Source organism: Colias eurytheme, chromosome 13, assembly GCF_061535395.1.
Source record: "Colias eurytheme isolate Ceu_HAF_F1 chromosome 13, ilColEury1 Martin Lab GWU primary, whole genome shotgun sequence".
Classification (NCBI taxonomy): Eukaryota; Metazoa; Arthropoda; class Insecta; order Lepidoptera; family Pieridae; genus Colias; species Colias eurytheme.
In genome coordinates this window covers 6,399,332-6,418,247 of record NC_142992.1, presented here as the reverse complement: position 1 = coordinate 6,418,247, position 18,916 = coordinate 6,399,332, and the positions used below count along the sequence as shown (strand labels likewise).

General features: G+C 32.7%; 4 protein-coding genes across 6 annotated transcripts; 2 read left to right on the top strand and 2 right to left on the bottom strand.

Annotated features, from left to right (window-relative positions):
• Positions 1-1,878: 1,878 nt before the first annotated feature.
• On the bottom strand, positions 1,879-4,778 carry Der-2 (Derlin 2). 3 transcript variants are annotated; one of them, XM_090108535.1, is made up of 6 exons: positions 4,658-4,778; positions 4,349-4,549; positions 3,789-4,022; positions 3,509-3,631; positions 2,548-2,711; positions 1,879-2,172 (listed from the first exon to the last, which is right to left on the bottom strand). In XM_090108535.1, the coding sequence occupies exons 2-6, from the start codon at positions 4,439-4,441 to the stop codon at positions 2,055-2,057; spliced, it is 732 nt and encodes a 243-aa protein (XP_089964661.1). In that variant the 5' UTR covers positions 4,442-4,549; positions 4,658-4,778; the 3' UTR covers positions 1,879-2,054. The 3 variants fall into 3 exon arrangements, with proteins under 3 accessions (XP_089964661.1, XP_089964663.1, XP_089964662.1); XM_090108537.1 differs by having other exon boundaries at positions 4,349-4,464; positions 4,658-4,762; XM_090108536.1 differs by having other exon boundaries at positions 4,699-4,715.
• A 136-nt stretch (positions 4,779-4,914) lies between these two features.
• LOC149903417 (trafficking protein particle complex subunit 13) lies at positions 4,915-6,587 on the top strand. The gene has a single exon (XM_090108531.1). The coding sequence runs from the start codon at positions 5,180-5,182 to the stop codon at positions 6,386-6,388; it is 1,209 nt and encodes a 402-aa protein (XP_089964657.1). The 5' UTR covers positions 4,915-5,179; the 3' UTR covers positions 6,389-6,587.
• A 619-nt stretch (positions 6,588-7,206) lies between these two features.
• On the top strand, positions 7,207-13,055 carry rdgBbeta (cytoplasmic phosphatidylinositol transfer protein 1). Its single transcript, XM_090108646.1, is given in 7 exon segments — positions 7,207-7,418; positions 7,500-7,648; positions 7,735-7,954; positions 8,036-8,107; positions 8,289-8,543; positions 9,335-9,460; positions 9,767-13,055. Coding segments are annotated over 7 exon segments (1,053 nt in total). The 5' UTR covers positions 7,207-7,367; the 3' UTR covers positions 9,947-13,055.
• Positions 13,056-13,918: 863 nt separating this feature from the next.
• LOC149903415 (trypsin-2-like) lies at positions 13,919-18,357 on the bottom strand. The gene is made up of 5 exons (XM_090108432.1): positions 18,193-18,357; positions 17,769-17,985; positions 17,088-17,194; positions 14,802-14,989; positions 13,919-14,122 (listed from the first exon to the last, which is right to left on the bottom strand). The coding sequence occupies exons 1-5, from the start codon at positions 18,317-18,319 to the stop codon at positions 13,979-13,981; spliced, it is 783 nt and encodes a 260-aa protein (XP_089964558.1). The 5' UTR covers positions 18,320-18,357; the 3' UTR covers positions 13,919-13,978.
• Between the last annotated feature and the right edge of the window lie 559 nt (positions 18,358-18,916).

The window sequence follows — 18,916 nt, the reverse complement described above, 5'->3', positions numbered from 1 at the left end:
ATATATTATGAGCATCTATTATCTAAAGACGTATAGGTACATTAAATGTTCAAGAACACAGTTACAATTTTAAAAATTCCTTTTTTTTGATCCATCATTCATTGTAACGATCTTATAAATTATATCTTCTATACCTTAAAAATATGTATAACAAAAATAATACTTCATTAATTAAATAATAAATATGCAAGTGGGAGTTTGAGATTGTGCTGGCATAGCGATAAACATTGTTGCGATAGTAGAAAATTCGTACAACTGCGCCAACAAAATACGTACGTAGTTGTTCTGTCTTAAGATTTTTGATAGTTCTATGTACAATTAATTGTAAATTATGTAGAAGAATGACAAATAAATGTTTGAATAAATGATAATATAATTTTTTATTCCTATGGTTTAAAACACTCCATTATATTATATACATAATTTATTTCATGAAAAATACACTGGGGTAGATCCCTTTAAAAATAATAAAAAGTGCAAAAAAATCGCAGTCGGATGAAACCCATTAGAAAAGGAGGGGAATATGATGAAAATTAAAGGAAAAATAAATTACGGTCAATCCGAGTTCGGGAAGTGGGAGGGGGGAGCTTTTAAGAGAAAAAAATGGTTTCTCTCGATTTCCGACAAAACTACAAGTCCTACGGAAAAAAGTTCAATGGCAAAGTTGTAAGTAATAAAAAAATCTACAACTTTTGTATTGATAATTTTTTCACATAACCTCAAAATTTAGGTGAAAAATTCAAAAAACCAAGTTTTTGGTTTTTTATTTTTAACTACTTCAAAATTTATTTTTTTTCTACGACATTTGGTAGAAACTTGCTTTATTATGTCCCAAATACACTGTAATTTATTTGATTGAAAATATTTATTTTTTCGCCTTATTTTGAATTAATACCAAAAAAACAACCTAATTTTCAATCGAAAATTCACCCGTCAAAATATCAGTTTTTTTCATAAACTTTGGGAGCCTTTTATTCATCAAAATCTCTACTTTTATATGGTGTAAAAAAAATAAACCTTACCATAGTAAATGTTCTCAGGAAATGCTTACAAACATTGTCATAATTAGCTTTTACTAAATCAGGCACACTTCTCGAACTCTATATCTTCTCTTGTATCGGCTTTTCGGTAATATTTCAAAAGAAAAAAAATTATCTGTTCTAAGTATAATATTTTACAGCATATTCAAAAGCAAAATGATGTCGATAAAAACATTTCAGGTAGTTTGAGAAGTGTGCCTGATTTAGTAAAAGCTCATTTTCACACTGTTTGTATGCATTTTCTGAGAACATTTACTATGGTAATGTTTATTTTTTTTTACACTATATGAAAGTAGAGATTTCAATGAATAAAAGGCTCCCCAAGTTTTTGAAAAAAGCTGATATTTTGACGGGTGACTTTTCGATTGAAAATTAGGTTGTTTTTTTGGTATTAATTCAAAATAAGGCGAAAAAATAAATATTTTCAGTCAAATAAATTACAGTGTATTTGGGAAATAATAAAGCAAGTTTCCACCAAATTTCGTAGAAAAAAAATAAATTTTGAAGTAGATAAAAATAAAAAACCAAAAACTTGGTTTTTTGAATTTTTCACCTAAATTTTGAGGTTATGTGAAAAAATTGTCAATACAAAAGTTGTAGATCTTTTTATTATCTACAACTTTGCCATTGAACTTTTTTCCGTAGGACTTGTAGTTTTGTCGGAAATCAAGAGAAACCATTTTTTTCTCTTAAAAGCTCCCCCCTCCCTTTTCCCGAACTCGGATTGACCGTAATTTATTTTTCCTTTAATTTTCATCATATTCCCCTCCTTTTCTAATGGGTTTCATCCGACTGCGATTTTTTTTGTTTCAAAAATTATCTACTCTAGTCTAAAAGTAGTTATTCTTACATAAAATTATTTAACACACTGCAAAAACATGGGGCATGGTTTGTGCTTGATACTTTTTTTATTAATATTAATGTCCCTTTTTTAAATGAAATTTTAGATCTAAATAAAAACAGGTTTTTGGTTTGCCTCTTGTACTAAGAAAATCGAATGGTTCTATACTCATATTATCCATTCCCTTCGTCTTCGTCCCGACGACGCCAGTCAAACCCTCCGGGACGAACATTGGCTAATTCAGGCAATGGGGCATACTCCCTTTCAGCTTCAGGATCAAACAGTCTTTTTCTAGAAAATAATAAATGTCAGTCAAAAAAATAAATGAAACCGAAACATTTCAATGATTTGTATTATGAGGAGGAAGGAAGTTTTGAATATATTATGGCAAATGTTTGAAGATGTGGTATTGTCAAATTATTAGTTTTTTTTGCCAAAGAGTAATTGAAGATGTAGTAAGGAAATGATCAACTGAATGAACTGTTTTAATTAGCAAGTTATGTACTTTGTAATCACTGACATACCACTTAATATTTTTTTTATATGTATAGAATATAGATACACCCATATTTAACATAGTCATTGTGATATTATGATTATTATGTACACTTATGTAATAGATGAAATTGGCTACTAATTGCTTGAAAACATTTTATAAATACTCACAGAAATTTGGGTGTCTTCAATAACTTTTGTCCTCTTGATTGACGCGGCCAAACATCTTCCAAAAAGAAATATATGTGTCCAATGGCCATCCCCACCAAATCAACAGATATAGCATTGCCAAGGAGCACAGAAAATCCAAGTAGAACAAATGGCAAGTAAGGGGCCTGTAAATAAAGTAATTCTTATTAAAAACTGTATACTTACAACAATTTAGACGAATTGTAAAATAGATATATCTAGGAACATAGTTATTTGTAGCTAAGTATAGATTGTCTAATCTAAAAATGAACGCCCCTCCACTGTGTTTACGCTCACATTCAAAGTACGTGTATAGACGCAATACACACAAATTGGTCTGCCTCATTGGTCGTTCAGTCCTCCAGTCCCGTCCATGCCCGAACGACAGGACCAGTTGGCCAACTAGTGCATAAATGACGCGATGCACGACAGAACGGACGTGTCATTCCGTACATAGCGCGCTCTCCCCGCCATACAATGCTAGGCACCTGAACTGATCGCCCGATTAGTTGACAAATCAGTGCGCGAGTGTCAAAGTTTGCATTAGAATCGACGCGCGCACACATATAAAGTGGTTCAATAATTATTTGTCCTCACACATTGAAACAATTAAGTTTAGTGGAGGGGCGTTCATTTTTAGATTAGACAATCTCTACATAGTTATTTGTAAGTACTGCTTGAGCTATATCAACATTATTCCATTAAAATGGAAATGTTCTCTGAGAGAATGACAATTTAAGCAAGGAAGTGAATCTTAAACATACTTTTAAGGTAAATATATAGAAGTATATATATAGAAGTATACATATATATAGAAGAATATATATATAGAAGTTTATGTTATATTTAACCCTGAGACTTTCTGTATTTAAGATAACTTCATATTCATATGTCAAATCAAAACAGTTTTCTTATTCCAAATACATTTGACAAAATTACTTACTTGAAAATTCATGAGGCCAAAGAAATTCAATCTTATAAATACATTTCGTCGAGACCAAACATACACAATCATAATAGTGAACGCTTGTCCTAAGAATAATAAGTTAATGAAAAATGCACAAAACTGTAAAACATTAAGGAAACATATAGGATTTATGTACTATGAAACATGTAAAATGAAATTTTAACATAAATAAATCAAATAATAAATTACTTCTTTATCTTTATAATATGACATTAATTACATAAATATTTATTATCTATTAGTTGAAAAAGGATACAATCATCAGCACAGCACCAAAGAAAAACATCACAACAAAATCAGCAGTCCTCCCTCTAAATGATCCTTCTTCTAACATTCTACAATATCTATATGTGAATATCATATTGAAAAAGAAATTAAACCCTAGGTTCCCAAAGAAAAGGAATGTAGTGATAAACCTCCATATCTGGTATCTATAGAGGATCAATGTAGGATTAAAGTAAAGCTGGAATGGTGAAACCAGATCTAGTTGCTGAAAGGAACACAAAGTATTATTATAAAGCTAATAACCACTCATCCATACTAATATTATAAATGCGAAAGTAACTCTGTCTGTCTGTTACTCAATCACGCCTAAACTACTGAACCAATTTTCATGAAATTTCATTCGAGAAAGGACATAGGCTACTTTTTATCCCGGGAAAATGACGCTATCCCGGAAATCCCACGGGAAATTTGGTATGGAGATATGGAAATTTGGTATGGGAACGGGAACTATGCGAGTTTTCCTTTGGAAACGCGGGCGAAGCCGCGGGCGGAAAACTAGTATTTAATATATTCTAAAAAATAACTACTTACGACAGCCAGAGTAGTAATAACACAAGCTGTAGTGTATACCCTGGTTACTGGAGGTATAAGCATGTATTCTTGAAGTAAAGATTGATATGCCATTTTGGTTTCAAATGAAATAACAACTAGAAATCACAAAATCATTATTAAGTTTATGTGAATACTATAACGCGACACTATTGGGCCACATCACTCTTATCGAAATAATATCTGTAAAGAACACAGGCAGTACAAGTACAAATGCATATAACACAAAATATTTTTAACACTTATTATCTTACGAATATAGAAATAAATAAAGTCATTAGATTTAAATACTTTATCAGATGATTAATTAATAGTGAGATGCCATTTTTTACAATTCATTTTAGAAAATAGAATGTAGGATATTTTCAATTAATTTGCAACAGCTATGACATTTTATTACATACGAAGTTGACGTTGACAGCTAATGTCAGCAAGTCACAGAATATATAAATAAACAACTAACATATTAACGTGGAAAATTGTTTATGTTTTATAAAATAAATTCATGAATTGCACAGTTGTGTAATTTATATATTTTTATTCAAAGTTACTTTATGCAGATAATAAAGCGACAAAAGCATGGATAACATAATTATTAATTATTCCCAAGCTCGGGCTGTATAAGTGACAATCTCTATGGTAGTATGGTGACAATCGGTGCAATGTCACACACAGCTGATACTTGACACTTGACAGCCCAAACTCTAAAATGACAAAATATTATTGATATTGAGAAAAGTGGAACTGTGGAAGATCTTTGTGCTTACAGGGATTATTGAATTTTCTCATAAAAAGATAATAGTTTAAGTAACGATGGAGAATAAAGAAGGTGTAGACCACTTAGTGGCATTAAAAGTAATGAGGCTTACCAAGCCAGCACTTATAAGCCCCAAGATTGTAACATGCGACTTCAAGGATTTACCGGGGAATATACTGAACAATTATTTAAAGGATGATGCTACATCTGTTGTTCAAATGGAAACTCTAGCTGCTGGACAATTTCTGTTGCTGCCTCAAAGTTTTGGTAATATTTATTTAGGTGAAACATTTTCTTGTTATGTTTGTGTCCATAATGAAACAAATCAACCTGTTCAAAGCGTATCTGTTAAGGCTGACTTACAAACTAGTTCTCAAAGGATCCCTTTAGCAACCCAACAACATCAATCTCCTGTGATGTTGGATATTGATGAAACCTTAGGGGATGTGATCCACCACGAAGTAAAAGACTTGGGCACACACATTTTAGTTTGTGAAGTAACATATATGTCCAATTACAATACTCTTGCTTCATTCAGGAAATTCTTCAAGTTTGAAGTTCTGAAGCCGCTGGATGTTAAAACTAAGTTTTATAATGCAGAATCAGATGAAGTTTTTCTTGAAGCTCAAGTTCAGAATATAACATCTGGACCAATTATATTGGAGCAAGTTTCCCTTGACAGTTCACAACAGTTTGCAGTTAAATCATTAAATGAAACATCTGATGGCAAGTCTGTATTTGGTGAGGTTACTCTACTTCAACCTCAAGAGAGCTGCCAGTACCTATATTGCCTTTCACCAAAGCCTAACATAGCTTCAGATATAAAACTTATTGCTGCAGCAAAGAACATTGGTAAATTGGATATTGTGTGGAGGTCTAATTTGGGAGAAAAGGGGAGGTTACAGACTAGTCAGCTTCAGAGGATGACTCCAGAGTATGGTGACATACGGGTGACATATGAAAATTTACCCAGTAAGATCCCTATAGATGAACCATTTAATTTTAAATGTAAAATAGTGAATGCCAGTGAGAGAACATTGGACCTAATTCTGAAGCTTCGTTCACATCAAGACTCCAGCTTAATTTGGTGTGGCATTTCCAATAGAAAATTGGGGCCATTAGAACCTGGAAATATAACATTCATTAATTTGACTGCTTTACCTATAAACACTGGGCTACATAGCATAACAGGAATTTCTTTAATGGATCTGTTTTTGAAAAGAACCTATGATTATGATGATTTGGCTTCTGTTTATGTGTATTAGAATCACAATTCAGTAAATATTACAGTAGCCTAGTATTATTTGTCGAAAGTTATCTATTTAAACATTATTAGTTGCTTTTAAAAGGATAAGTCAGTTTTATTTTATATTCAGTGTTTTTTATCTGCTATATTTAGTAGGACTGGAACTAATGATAAGTAAATTATTATTATTATGAAATTAATAAAATCTATATGTATTATTTGAATTTCTTGTTAATTCATTTTGTTTTGTGATTTTTTTCATCTCAAACACATACCCTAATTATTAAAATATAAATCGATAGAGGAGAGAAGAGGTTAGAGGACACATATAGCATAAACACAGTCCCTGATTAAATTATATTATAGATGCATTTTTGTAATCTAGACATTTCATGTAAATCATCCACACAGTCATCCATGATCACTGACCTCAGACCTCTAATAGTACTTTTATTTATACAGGTCAGTGTCCATGATAGACCCAAATATAGTTCACTACCTTTCCACCCGCGGCTTCGCCCGCCTTTTCAAAGAAAAACCCGCATAGTTCCCGTTCCCGTGGGATTTCCGGGATAAAACCTAGCCTATGTGTTAATCCAAGTTACCCTCTATATGTGTGCTTAAATTTATTGTAATCGGTTCAGTAGTATTTGTGTGAAAGAGTAACAAACACACACACATCCTTCGCATTTATAATATGTATTAGTTAGGTTCGGTAGTTTATTTATATAGTCTGTGTGTTTTAATAGGTATGTCATTTATACTCTGTCTAACTGACTTTTAACTTTTTGTTATTTTAATTTGACATTGATATTTGAATTATTTGATAGTTGACTGTTGACTTGTCGAAACTCGAAAGACGAAATTATCAAATTATACTTTGTTCAATATCCCAAGAGCTTAATTCACAAAATTTTTTGAGTAACATTTAAGAATTTAAAAACCGACACGTATAGAAATATATATTTACGGTAATTCAGGAAGTTATTTATTCCACAATGGTTCTGACTAAGGAATACAGGATATGCATGCCTTTAACTGTAGAAGAGGTAAATAACGCTCTTAAATATTATTGTAAAGGTTAATAATGATCTTCATTACAATAAATGATTTATTTTCTTTTGTTATAGTACCGAATAGGGCAGTTGTATATGATAGCTCGCCACAGCTACGAACAATCCACCACTGGCGAAGGTGTAGAGGTGATAGCGAATGAAGAAGTTAACGATGAAGTAAATGGGGTTGGTCAATTCACCGAAAAGAGAATACACCTTTCTAGGTAACTTTCATAGTTCATACATATAATAATTAATGTAATGTGTGTAAACCCTGACACTATTTCATTTATTGGTTATATCTTTACAGTCACTTACCTTATTGGGTCCAAAATATTATTCCTAAACTGTTTTACGTAACTGAAAAGGCATGGAATTATTACCCCTATACTATAACTGGTGAGTTTAGTATTATTATATGTATTGTATGAAATTAATAGACACATTATAAGCTACAATGAAATTTGATTATTAGTGAATACTAATCACATATTATTCTTTGTTTCCATGTACTGCTTCTAGAATACACTGTAAGTAACACAAGTTAAACAACTATTTTTGTATAACCAAAAGATGTTCTTACCATTGTACATTAATTTTTTTCTTTTCAGTGCTCCTTCATACCAAAGTTTTCAGTGTCAATACAAACCAGATATGAGGATAACAATGGCACTACAGAAAATGTATGTAAAAGTAATATATTATATAGTCATAATAGTTCAGTTCTAAAATAATTTTATCAAATAATTGATAAGTATATCATTATTATTTATTATAATATTTAATTTTTCAAACAAGAAGAAGCTACTTTCATATTAATTAAATAAAGAAAAAAAATGAATATTATAATTCTAATAATTTCAGTGTTTACATCTCACTGATGAAGAATTAGCACTACGGCAAGTTGATTTTCTGGATATTGCCTATGATGAAATAAAACCACATCATTATAAAGATAATGAAGATCCAAAGCTGTTTAAATCGGAAAAGACTGGACGTGGACCATTAGTTGAAGGGTGGAGGGACACACACAAGCCTATAATGTGTTGCTATAAGCTTGTCAATGCTAAATTCGAAGTTTGGGGCTTACAGACTAAAGTGGAAGATTATGTTCAAAGTGTAAGTCATATGAATTTGTAATTATAATTTTTTAGATAGATTTTTTGATGAAATAAGTAATTAGATTCAGTCAATATTATTGAGGTATTAAATGTAAAGGGACCGTCTCCTTGGTATAGTGGTTGATGTGAGCGTAGCTCCGAGGGGTACTGGGTGCGATTCCCGGTTAAGACGAAGAAAAAAAATGTCTTGGTCTGGTAGGACACAGAAGGCTGAACACCTACTTGTCCCTAAACAAAATCGATCATTGAAACAGATGTATAATGCACCTGCCCCTTACATGGCCTGTTGTTAATTATTTAAAATAATAATTTAAAAAATATATTGATGAGTTTTCAATCTATAGTGGTTTAAAGTTAACTCAAAAATGGACCATTTTCGTAAATTTTCTAAAAAATCTTAGAGAAAGTGTAAGAAATGTATATAGTATGCTATATATTCGTGATCTACTCAATAAGCTCTTTCATTTGATACCCCACACGGCATGTTTTGGAAATTTTTATTTTTTTCTTTGTATGCCATATTTAATTACCGGGGTGCGGGCAGGGGGACCACAAAACTGGTTGGCAACATCTGTCTATAGGATGTCTGGGATCTATACAATATATATCAGAAGTCAGATTTAGGTCCGCGATTTTTGCAAACGAACATCTCCTTGGAGCCTGCTCTATAAAGTAATGAAATTACTGATAGTCTATAGTTGAACTTTGAATTAATAAAAACATAATGAAATTACTCAGTTTAAATTATTACTTACCTAATAAAACAATCATTTAATATTTGAAATGCAGGCAATTCGCGAAATCCTTTTACTTGGCCATAGACAAGCTTTTACGTGGATGGACGAGTGGTTCAACATGCAGATTGAGGATGTGAGAAATTATGAAAAAGATATGCAAGCCAAAACAAATATCAAGGTAATTATTATTTATTTAAGTATTTTTCAGTTAGAAAAAAAAGGAGCAGAATAGAATTTAAAAATATATTTTAGCTATTTTTAAATGTATAAATATAAAATATCTCTGAAGTAGCTATTTTTAAATACTCAAAAGAGTTTTGGCTACAAAGTTCTCTAAAGTTGGCATTACATTCACTTTTTAAATGCCATGCAAAATAAATGGCTGTTTGTGCCATGAAATAATGGCATCATGTTTTCAATTTAACTTTGCAATTTCATTAGAGCTTTATATTTTAATTTTAGATCCATTTTATTTTGTTCATAGGTAAAAACGGCTATGGAAAACGCAGAGGGCCAGGAAACAAGCGATAATTCACAACCTGAAACACCAAAATCTCCGAAATCACCAGAAACACCAAAATCTCCGAAATCACCAAAAACACCTAAATCTCCGTCGGCTACTGGAACGCCAACAGAATCAAAATCATGGTTTTCATGGTCATAAATAAATGATATTATAGTTTAATTTCCTCGTATGCCGGGTTTAGTTTGGGTTTTTGTAGAATCTATGTAAAATTCCTTACTTTATCACTTTGAGATTTCTAGCACAATTATTTGCTTTTTATTGTAACTTGATTGCACTTGTAGTTAAATTATACATTTAGTTCAATGATCTTATAGTATTTTCTAATCTTTATCTATTTTATACAAGGGAAGGAACGGCCTATGAAAGTGTAGAATAGAATGGGTTAATTAATTTTCATGAGAATTCATGCATCCAAAAAATCATTGGGTAACAGTGTAAGAATTATGTTGTTTGTGATTCTAGCCAAAGCTTTTTATACAGGCCAAGGGTTCAGGCAATTATGTCGTCCATTTTTTAAGTTTTCATATAATAAAATTACTTTTTTTTTTAAAAGATCAAATAATGTATACTATGAACAAATAATGGGAATTCAATTTGTTAGTTTGTAAATTATAGAAGTATGAACGTATTTATCTTATATGATATTCGTGTCGTGCGTGATAGTGCGTGTTCTATGTTGTAAGATTGGTCCATTATTGATAACATCTCGGAGGAAAAACGACATATTTTTTTCTCATATATTTTGACGTATAAAATGATTCATAGATTTACATATTGACTAACAGAAAAAGTATATTTATGGCCATTTTCACAACTTGATGATTTGTCCTGTTTACCTGTTAATAAAAACGATATACAATGAAATATGAGTGGAGAAATGTTAAATATGCCTGTTAATGTTTAATAATGTCGGCAGCAAGTTGTGAAATTGGTTTTAATATGGAGTTTTCATAAAAAGTACAAAGAATTGACTATTTCAAATATATTTTGGTGTGTAGTTGGGCCTAAAAGAATTTATGTATTAATTAGTAATAGTGTTAAGTGCGAACGTATTTATTTGTCTTGAAGGAACTTTTTCACGTATGCGATTTCGTTTGTAAATTCTGTCTTGAATTTAATTGCTATGTCTATTACACATATGAAGTATAAGCTAGGAAAGAATTTTATATTAGTAGTTTTGTTCGACGGGATGCTTTCTTTTAAAAGGTAAATATAACAAATACATAGTTACCTACATGTTTTATGTTAGTAAGGACATATACCTGAGTTCTTACACTCTATGATGAATTGTTTTTTGTCACCCGTTCGTTTGTTAAATTGGTGAGATTGAGACAATTACCATCGTATAAAGAGACAAAGAGGCCTACCCCCGACGTTTAGGAGTGCACGGTACCCTAAATGGCGAGGCGCAGAGTTGTCACTTGTCCCATAGATTTTTTAATAACTCAGGCCCCGGAATCAAAGACACAATAGAAAATCTATTGAGTCGTGGACCGATCGGGCCGTTCGGGGCTCAATGGGTTAAATAATTGTAAAAGCAAACACTGACCGCTAACAGCAATGGCGCGACCCTCACGAGAACGGTCCGTGAGAAGGAACCGAGCGGCGGCGTTGTGTGCGTTCGTCAAGCTTGCGTACGTACATTAATAGGGGGCGTGGCCAAGCGCTCCGCGTACATACAAACGGCGCGATATACCTTTGTTCGAAGATAACTTCCTTTTCTCTTTATACTATGCAATTACTTTAGAATACCCGTCAGTTCATTTGAGAGATTGAGTTACTTTATCATTCCTTGGTCAGAATAACTTCCTATTTATTATAAATAATAAGCGGGTATAGAATATAGATTACAGCGGGTTTGTAGTTAAAATTGTTTGCTTTAAATTGAGTATTTATAGGCTTGAAAAGAGTGGGTTGTTAATTGATATTTTTATTCAAGTTACCTATTATTGTTAGCAGTAGAAATAGAATTTAGTTTTAAGTACATATAATAATTGAATAGGTGAATTTCTCTATGTTATTAAATAAATGCTTAATTTATGAAGCTTTTTTGCGTCAATGATGGATGGTACTAATTGAATTTTATCATCATATGACACATTTAAACCTTTTTAATAGTCTCGAATCCAAAGTTATCATTTAATATTATGTACTTGTTAAAGGTAACATTCCAAAATTTTAGTTCTGATCAAACTTAATATCCTACTACTATTATAAAGGCGAAAGTTTGTAAGTATGGATGTATGGATGTTTGTTACTCTTTCACGTAAAAACTACTGAACCGATTACAATGAAATTTAGCACTCATATAAAAGGTAACTTGGATTAACACAAAGGGTAGGTTTTATCCCGGAAATCCCACGGGAACGGGAACTATGCGGGTTTTCCTTTGAAAACGCGGGCGAAGCCGCGGGCGGAAATCTAGTACTAAATAAAAATGGATATAGTGTGATGGAAGAATTGATACACTCTATCCTACGTTAAATGACCACCGCTTTAGTGGGATATTAATAAAAAAAAAATGGAAAAGGTTCGTTTCCCCATCAAAAACAATGTATAAATGTATGTCTTCATGTCTATGCTCAATGCTCATACAATAATGATTGCCTACTTGATGAAAATCGATCGGCAGATGTGATAGGACTTCCACTATTGCTCTTCTTATTGCAGGACGCACATCGACTACAAATAAGACACGAATCGAATTTTCTTCCTCAGGATCATATATTATAGCGTTTGTGAATTTCCTTTTAACTCTCGTTGTAAATGCAAGCACATATCGTGAAATGCACAAATAGAAGCATGGTTTTTCACTAGATTTCTGCCTGCGGCTTTGCCCGCGTTTTCAAAGAAAAACCGGCATTGTGTATCGGCACCTGTAGAATTTCCGGGATAAAAAAGCCTATGTTTTATTCTGGGTCTTCAGCTACCTACATACAAAATTTCATTGTAATCGGTTCAGTAGTATTTGCGGGAAAGAGTAAAAAAACGTTCATCCTCACAAACTTTCGCATTTGCAATATTTGTAGGATTAGATTTGTTGGAATGTTACTTTGTGACCAAAAAAGAGCTTTCTGCATTTTGTTATTTGTCTATTATTTGATATCGATACAGTTGTTCGGTTATTTCCTACTATCGTTGAATGTATGTGTTATGTAATAGAGAATTGTTATTGACGTCGTGCTTTCATATCATTCAATGAAGAATTATTAAGTGTAATACATATTATAAGAATAGTACCGAGTTTTATTTACTGTTTTTTTTAGTACTTTTAAGTTTTAACCTTTTTTTTATACCGTGACATTCGTACTGTTCAACATTTATTTTATGATTCTCGAATTGATCTATATTTTTACTTAAAATAAAAGTAAATATTATAAAAATAAATAAGTATATACGGCATTAGCTACGGTCCCTACTCTAATGAAAAACATACAGTTTACAGACCCTGGATGGTTATGGGAAGAATTCAAACTGTATTTCCAAAGCGTAGGTAGGTATCATGCCGTTGTCAATTTTTTTCATGCGCTTTTGAAAAAACGTTAGTTTTGTTGAAAAATAACCAATTAGCTATGTCAGCCGGCCTTCATGGGCTCGGAACGTAAACAATAATACTTATCTTAAATCTTCAGACATCGTGATAACAGTCTCTTTTATCTGCATTCACCGGAAGCTATAGATTACAAGGCAAGTATAATCCATTAGTCATAACTCATAAGTCATAACGTTTTTATTATAAACATATAAATATTCATTATAAATACTCTTATATAGAGAAAGAAAACTTCATATTGATATTGGTGAACAAACAAATATTTCTAGAATTTAATAATGTAGGTACCTACTATGAAAGCTGCGCTACGTGTAGTCTGTAGTTCCTTTATTCTGGATTCCATTGAAATTCGTTCGTTGAAACTTGAGTTCGACTTAATAATACATAGGTACATAAGAGGAATACCAACCGTAGACTCGCATATTACGGTTACGGATGGCAATCAATAACAAAAATGTAAGAAACCCGGGTAATGAGATTTCCGTTGAACTTTAGTTGAAAAGGCTTAAAAAAAACTCAACTATTTGTTATAAGCATATTTTTTAATTAGACCCAGATCATAATAGTCTACAAATCTGTTGCAAGTTTAATATTGCTTAAAAAATAGTCATTTTTATTCAATAAATAATACTGCGCAACCATTTTAGATGTGCACCAATGCTGACATACACTCCGGGCATTCCAGGAACATTGCAACTGAGCCCGTAACTAGCCAAGCCTTCAACTTTGTCTGCACATATGAGTGGGCCTCCAGAGTCCCCCTGAAAGGTACCAAATAATACTAAGTTACATAGGTCTTTTTAATATTTAATTTATGGTTAGCAATAACGATTATCATCATGTATTCTAATGTAATTTGTAAGAAGATAAAAATAAACAAAACAGTTCTGTCAAATCTATCTGTGAAATTTCTCTTATGCTATTTCTGCAACCGAGATAATTCCAAATAGCTTCGATAAGAATTAAGATAATGGGATGTGGAAATCATTTTGGTCTTATATGAACCAAGGAAAATCACACTCTACCGATCTTAGAGCTGCGCGTTTAATAAAATCCTAGCTCTACGACTCTACATTTCTTGTAAAAACATATTCGTATTATGTACTTAATGCTATTTAAATAATCCTGCTTTACGCACTTATCTTTTTATCATGATATAAATCCCACTTGCAGACATGATCATAAATTTAAAATAACGTCTTATATTTTCTGTATCATAATAATAAGCTTTTATGTTATAATGTTGGTAATAGAACAAGCCATTCGTAGTTATGCAGCGATGGAAATATTTTTGATCTTGACTGTAAAGGTCTCATGTAAATATATTTTTGAGACATCGAAAATAGAGCAAAAATATCTTTCCATACGTACCTACCGTTTTTTGCATTCGTTACTTTATACTGTATGATTTAAACATCGACTTCACGGTCAACTCAATACCTGGCAAGCATCAACGCCATCTCCCATAGCACACAACATTCCGCCGAGTGGATTAGGAGCCAATCCTGGTCCAAGTGACATAGTGCATTCATCTAATGACACGAGTTGAACATCGGCGGATTGCAAAGTTTCTGATGTTTCTTGTACACTCATGTCTCTGTATCCGTAGCCGTATATTCCACAGTTCCCTAAAAATAACATTGACGTTTTATAGATGTATCTATACGTGGGAAAAACCAATGGGAATTAAAAGTAATACAGATTAAATTCGTTCCAAAAAGCTGCTACTTTCCATCTTGTTAATTTCTATAGCATCAAACGATCATGTCAAGAACTGAAGCGATGGAGTAAGTACGGTATGTTTGAAAAATAAACGTGAACGATGAAATTTGTGTAGTGGTTTGTAATTATGTAATTATGTATTGTGTATGTATGTATGTATGGTTTTCACGCATAAACTACTGGACCGATTTTGATGAAATTTGGCACAGACAATCTTTAGACCCTGAGAAAGAACATAGGCTACCTTTTATTGCGAAATATGTACCACGGGCAAAGGAGGGGCGGACCGCTAGTCGAGAATAAAGCAGAAACTTAATATCCGTGAAAATCACTAAAATATGTCACTAACTACATATTTTAGTAGTAATCGATACTAATATTATAAATGCGAAAGTAACTCTGTCTGTCTGTCTGTTTCTCAATCACGCCTAAACTACTGAACCAATTTTCATGAAATTTGGTATGGAGATATTTTGATACCCGAGAAAGGACATAGGCTACCTTTAATTGCGAAATATGTACCACGGGCGAAGCCGGGGTGGACCTCTAGTAATATACCTACAGGATGTCCCAAAAAGTAGTGATATACTGAAGTAGGGAGGTAGAGGACCTAGAGAGGGCTATCCGAATCACCCCCATGTATGTAATGCGATTTTTCGTATTTTCGGAGTTATAACGTTTTTTTCAATGTTTTGCCTATCGTTGATTACGATGAGATTTTCACTCATGGTGACGTCAATTATTGCGGAAGATGCTTGATTTTTTTTTGTGCGCTAAGCTGAAAGATTAACCACATTTAGATTTCAATTTTTCGATTGAAGCCTTCTGAATAATAAAATGAATTTTTTAGGGTAGCTACCTGATAGATAGAGCAAGTTTTTAAAAGCCAAATGGAAAACTTTTTTTATGTGACTTTATGTGCCTTTGAATGTTGTGAACATACTGGGTAATTTTATCTTTCTTGGCATTTAATTCTTTTTTTAATCCATTCGAAGATCTAACGACGGTAAATGTTACCATACTGAATTGGCCCATCTTTCAGCTTAGCGACAAAAAAAAATCAAGCATCTAGCGCAATAATTCACATCACCATAAATAAAAATCTCATCGTACTCGGCGATAGATGAAAAATTGAAAAAAACGTCATAACTCCTAAAATACGAAAAATCGCATAACATACATGGGGGGTGATTCGGATAGCCCTCTAGGTCCTCTACCTCCCAGCTTCCGTTCATCACTACTTTTTGGTACATCCTGTATAAACTTCAATACTACTTAGTATTGAAATAAACTTCAATACTACTTAGTGCAGTGCACCACAGAGCAGTGGTGGCTCAGTGGTGAGACCTCGGACTTCGAATCGATAAGTCCGGGGTTCGAGACCGGGCGAGCGCGCAGGAAATAAATTGATTTTTCAATTTATCTGCGCGTGTTGTAACATCACCACTGCTCGAACGGTGAAGGAAAACATCGTGAGGAAACCGACATGTCGAAGAATCAAAAAAAGTTCGACGATATGTGTCATCCGCCAACCCGCACTTGGCCAGCGTGGTGGATTATGGCCTGTACCCTCATAGGAGGCCCGTGTCCCAGCAGTGGGAACGTATATGGGCTGATGATGATGATGACTACTTAGTATTGAAGTTTATATATTATGTATTCTAACGTATTGATTAATATTCATTTATTTATTTGTAGATTTTTTTGTTGTATAATTATAGGTACCAATCCATTGTCTTTATCGCATCCGTGGAGTAGACGTAAAGATACATCACTCTCCTTTATACATATCAGTAAAAATAGGACATGCATTTATCTCTTCATTAACAGTGAATTATCAGCATTAAATTGTCATATAATGTCGTTGTGTGTACCGATGTCACTTTCTTAATTTAATTGATGTGCTTGGCAAGCTCTCAAGAATTGGGTTAATAATAGCATGTTCAAATTGACAGCGCTGATTGCTTGAAGGTAAAGCATTTTTATCAGTTCATTCACAGTTACCTGATATACCGAACGAGGAGTCGGGCAATATTGTCCCATTAAGCGACGTCATATCAGTAAAATTCAGCTTTACACGTAACACAGCTATATCATGCTCGTAAGAAAACCTGAAACCGTACAAGTTGCGTGTGTAATATAGATTATACGACAATGTGCATATGGTTTTATGAATTCACACTTGGCAGACAGAAAAAAAATATTTGTTAGTGATATTTTTATACCTATACGGTGAAAAAATAAACGCAACAGTTGTAGAGATAGCTGTAGTTTAGTGGGAAGATCTCATTCGCATGGTGACCTTAATTTGATGAAATGTTAGAAATTGCTATCAAACCACTAGAGCTTTTAATTTTCTGAGGTTTCTGTAATACATCTGTGAAATTTAATACATTATCATGATCATGCATTATCACAATTTTCTATAACTGTTCTGCGGGGTCTGCTAGTGTTTAGATTAGATTTTAGCGCCTCCTATTTTCGTTAGTTAGCTATGTGTTTTGAATATGTAATAAAATTGTTAATATGTATGTACAGTAGCATCAAATTTTACACACGAATAGGAAGATAGTACTCAGGGCGTGTGTCTAAACAATAGACATATCTTAAAAGTAAAGACCTCGTGGAACACGTTCTTAAGGTACATAGAGTTTTGCAGTTAAAATATAATCATCAGCAACTTACGGATTATAAAGGTCGTGTTTGATAATCTCTAGAACTTGAGCTTTAGGGACATCTTGACTTTCTATACAGTGGTTATTTAGCTGTAACATGTAGCTTTGAGGAGTTTCCTCCACGCAATGAGCTGCTGTGACGGCATGATGAGGGGTTATTACCGTGGCAACACACAAATGATGAGAATTTGATGAATTTCTAAGAGAAGCCACTCGAACTTGCGTACCTACAAGATTGTGAGTATGTATAGTAGTAAAAATTACAAAAAAATGTCCGATTTCATATTATGGATATAGAGTATGAGAGTTATGTTATGTATAATATGTATAAAATGAAAAAAAAAAAATAGTTAGCAGTTATTGCTTCAGGAAGGTTGACATTAATTTTACTATCGTGTTGTATGTGTGTATGCAAGAAATTTAAATAGAAATACCACATGCGACTTCCTCTCCACCAATTACCCTTTTAATTCTTCGACATTCTGTTATAAATAAACACGAACACGAAACACTAAACACAGCAAACCAATATATTTGCGGAACGGTTTTATAGCCAAACATTTTCGTGCGATTATTATCACTTAAAGTCTAAAACACTAATAAAATAACCATAATTCTTCCGTAACTATTTACGTAGGTATTGTAGAAATCCATGACGTATATATGTTCAGGTGTTGTTTTTAATCATACTTTTACTAAATATTTGAATATTTTGAATGCAATAGCCTTCGGCTTTTACTTAGTACTCTTTTCCTATAAAATACATATAACTATATCGTGTAGGCACTCCTATTTATAAGGTTTAGCTTCGCCAGCTAGTTTTTTTAAACTAGCGGGCGAAGTCGCGGTCAGTAGAGTAGTAATACTACATAATATACATATAACGAGAACATGAGTATCGCACGGAGGAAAGTGGAAACAATTACCCTCTATGGTAACCAGTTAAAGGAAAAAAAAATCTCTATCTAGTTAAACAAAATACCTTTCATTAAAATTTTGGCCAAAAGAGGAATCTCTCTGTATATACAATTTCGTTTAATTCAACTATAATTAGGTACCTACTTACTTGATTTTAGCAAGTAGAACATTGATATATTTTTGAATAGAAATGCACATAATATTATTATGCTAGGTAAACAAAACATTTATAAAATACAA

Coding starts and splice junctions, on each gene's coding strand:
- LOC149903415 (XM_090108432.1), bottom strand. CDS start 18,319: ATGTTTGGCTATAAAACCGTTCCGCAAATATATTGGTTTGCTGTGTTT. Junction 17,195..17,768: donor AAACACGACCTTTATAATCC/GTAAGTTGCTGA, acceptor GTACGGTTTCAG/GTTTTCTTACGAGCATGATA. Junction 14,123..14,801: donor ATGGCGTTGATGCTTGCCAG/GTATTGAGTTGA, acceptor GGTACCTTTCAG/GGGGACTCTGGAGGCCCACT.
- Der-2 (XM_090108535.1), bottom strand. CDS start 4,441: ATGGCATATCAATCTTTACTTCAAGAATACATGCTTATACCTCCAGTA. Junction 4,023..4,348: donor TTATTACTACTCTGGCTGTC/GTAAGTAGTTAT, acceptor TGTTCCTTTCAG/CAACTAGATCTGGTTTCACC. Junction 3,632..3,788: donor TTGGTGCTGTGCTGATGATT/GTATCCTTTTTC, acceptor AATGTTTTACAG/TTTTGTGCATTTTTCATTAA.
- LOC149903417 (XM_090108531.1), top strand. CDS start 5,180: ATGGAGAATAAAGAAGGTGTAGACCACTTAGTGGCATTAAAAGTAATG.